Source organism: Poecilia reticulata, linkage group LG3, assembly GCF_000633615.1.
Source record: "Poecilia reticulata strain Guanapo linkage group LG3, Guppy_female_1.0+MT, whole genome shotgun sequence".
Taxonomy (NCBI): Eukaryota; Metazoa; Chordata; class Actinopteri; order Cyprinodontiformes; family Poeciliidae; genus Poecilia; species Poecilia reticulata.
In genome coordinates, this window is record NC_024333.1 from 7,275,296 (window position 1) to 7,277,895 (window position 2,600).

At 39.0% G+C, this 2,600-nt stretch overlaps 1 protein-coding gene across 2 annotated transcripts in view; it reads left to right on the forward strand.

Annotated features, from left to right (window-relative positions):
• Positions 1–143: 143 nt before the first annotated feature.
• The window catches only part of LOC103462150 (ubiquitin-like protein 7), a 4,657-nt gene continuing 2,200 nt past the window's right edge, over positions 144–2,600 (forward strand). The window contains exons 1-7 of one of the 2 annotated variants that reach the window (XM_008404747.1): positions 144–206; positions 603–794; positions 901–1,020; positions 1,118–1,203; positions 1,589–1,673; positions 1,756–1,813; positions 1,910–2,043. In XM_008404747.1, coding sequence (XP_008402969.1) covers positions 185–206; positions 603–794; positions 901–1,020; positions 1,118–1,203; positions 1,589–1,673; positions 1,756–1,813; positions 1,910–2,043 — 697 coding nt within the window. In that variant the 5' untranslated portion in view covers positions 144–184. Of the gene's footprint in view, positions 207–249; positions 325–602; positions 795–900; positions 1,021–1,117; positions 1,204–1,588; positions 1,674–1,755; positions 1,814–1,909; positions 2,044–2,600 lie in introns of those variants that run through there. The other variant, XM_008404748.2, reaches the window with a different exon arrangement.

The following is a 2,600-nucleotide window of genomic DNA, read 5'->3' on the forward strand; positions in this document are numbered from 1 at the left end:
GATAGATAGATAGATAGATAGATAGATAGATAGATAGATAGATAGATAGATAGATAGATAGATAGATAGATAGATAGATAGATAGATAGATAGATTTTTGCGTTTACAACGTAAGTAGAATTTCCATTGTTCACGTGGCCAAAGTGAACGTAACACAGGTCACGTGGAAGAAACCCGGAAGTCAATGTCTGTAAACAATAAAACGGGTGAGTGTGCATTTGTTTCACTGTAGCTCGCAGATGTAGATTTAAAAGCCGCTGTGCATGACGTGTGTTTATCTGTTATAAACCAAAAAAAAAGCAACAAAAAAAAACAAATCATACCGTACGAAACTTTCATTTGTACTTTTTAAAATCGTTTCTTTATGTAGCGCCTAAGCATCAGCTAGCAGTGGTTCAGCTGATTTGCTAGCACACATTTTCATTTATAAGTGAACAATTTAGTCAAAACCAATGCGAAATGGCAACGTTTTATTTTTGCTCTGACCGCCATTCAGGTTGTCAGAGCAACCTGAATGATTACATTTAAGATTATCTGACGTATCTTCAGAGCTTCTGCTAATCTGAGTTGTGGTTGTATTTTTTTTTTTTTGGGGGTTACAGCTGTGCACGTTAACAAGATGACCTCTTCAGATTGGCACCTGTCGTTAAAGCTGGTGGATCAGCCCAAATCCACCTTCCACTTCCCGGAGATGATGCCCGGGGACGTCCCACCAGGAGGATACAGAGTGGCCACGTTAAAGCAGCTCGTAGCAGCCCAGCTTTCAGACTCGGTCCCAGATCCTGAGCTAATAGGTCTGTCAGTAGTGTGAATATCTTCGTTTTCTGGGCTTTACTGACCTGTATGGTTTACAACACTATTGCATGTGTAAATTACACCTAAAGTGTCCCGTCTGTCCAGAGCTGGTTCATTGCGGGAGGAAACTGAAGGATGATCTTACACTGGATGCTTGCGGAGTTAAGCCAGGTTCCACCTTACACATTCTCAAAAAGACCTGGCCGGAGCCAGAGGGCAATCCAGGTCCGTGGATGTTGCTTTGCTAATGAACAGTGCCTAATCTCTATTGTAAATTACACAGAAGATCTGATTGTGAATGTGTGTGTGATCTCTTCTATAGAGCCTGTTAACAGAGCAACAGCAGCCAGAGAGTTTAGAGTGTTTCATGCTGCTCTTCATTCACTCAACTCTGCCTATAGAGACTCGGTGAGTAGATTTCCACAAATACTCCATCTGCTGTTTTTTGTCCCGATATTTCATTTTGGTTTTTCTACTGAGGTTTCATGTGATGGAGCAACATAAAGAAGTGCATAATTGCAAAATGAAAGAAAAACATAAATACAATGCTATATATTTTAAAATATTCCACAAACAAAACAAAAAAAGCAATTGTGGCTTAACTTTGCATTTAGCACCTTTTACTCCAGTACCCTTTAATTAAGCGACTTACTTGTTCGTAATTAAGCTATTTGGTGAAGAAGAATGGGCAAAAACTCCCATCCTTTTTGCTAATCTATCACAAAACATCCTTATATTAAATGTTGAATATTAGCTCATATTAATGTCAGTTTTTTTTTTCTTCTGCTCTGAGGTTTACAAAATGCTGACAAACAAAGAGTCTCTGGATCAGATCATCGTAGCCACTCCCGGGCTCAGGTCGGACCCGGTTGCTCTAGGTAAGACCCAGCAGAACTCCACAAGGCATGTATAGCTCTGCATCTTATCGCAACTTGTAACATGTCCACTTTAAACATTCAGGAGTGCTTCAAGACAAAGATCTCTTTGTACAGTTCACGGACCCGAACATGCTGGACGTGTAAGTATGACTCTTAGCTTTTTTTTTTTTTTTTTTAATTTTTCAGGTGTCATGTGACAAATAATATGACACTTGCAGTGCTATTTTATGCTGCAGACTAATCAGTTCTCATCCGGCCCTGGTCAACGCCGTCATCCTGGTCCTGCATTCGGTGGCTGGCAGTATGCCGGCCCAGTCCAGTGCCGGCTCCTCCCGAAATGTTTCTGCCAGTTCTTACAGTGATATGCCAGGTGAGCCATGAGATTGATATGTGTAAAAAATATATATATCTTTTTTTTTATTTTTTTTTATGAATGAAGTAATGTTTTCACTGAAAGCTAATAATTGTTGTGTATGTTGAAATAGTCTAGAATTAGCGAGGCTGCAACTAACAATTATTCTAGTAACCAGTTAGTCTGACGACTAATTGATTATTTGGATTTAAAAACTGGTGTGTTCTGCTGGTTTTTCATTTAACCACTTCAGTCATCTTTATATAATATTAAAAGTACATTGAAAGGTTCAAATAAACCAAAAAATTCAATCCATTTATTCCATTTAGAAAATAAAACATTTTATTGCCCAAAATCCAATAATGCAGCATGATTAAGTATATACTTAATAATTTTTTATCAAAGTGTAACCGGGTTCTGCTTCACTCCACTGTACCAGGCCGGCCAAGTAACCCCTCGACTCTGCGTTGTGTMGTTTTTTTAATGAAGACAAGGAGTTTCTGGGTGATCTGCTGTTTATTTCCTGAATGAGAACATATCGGGGATCGAATCAGTGCAACGGCTCAGCTTCAATC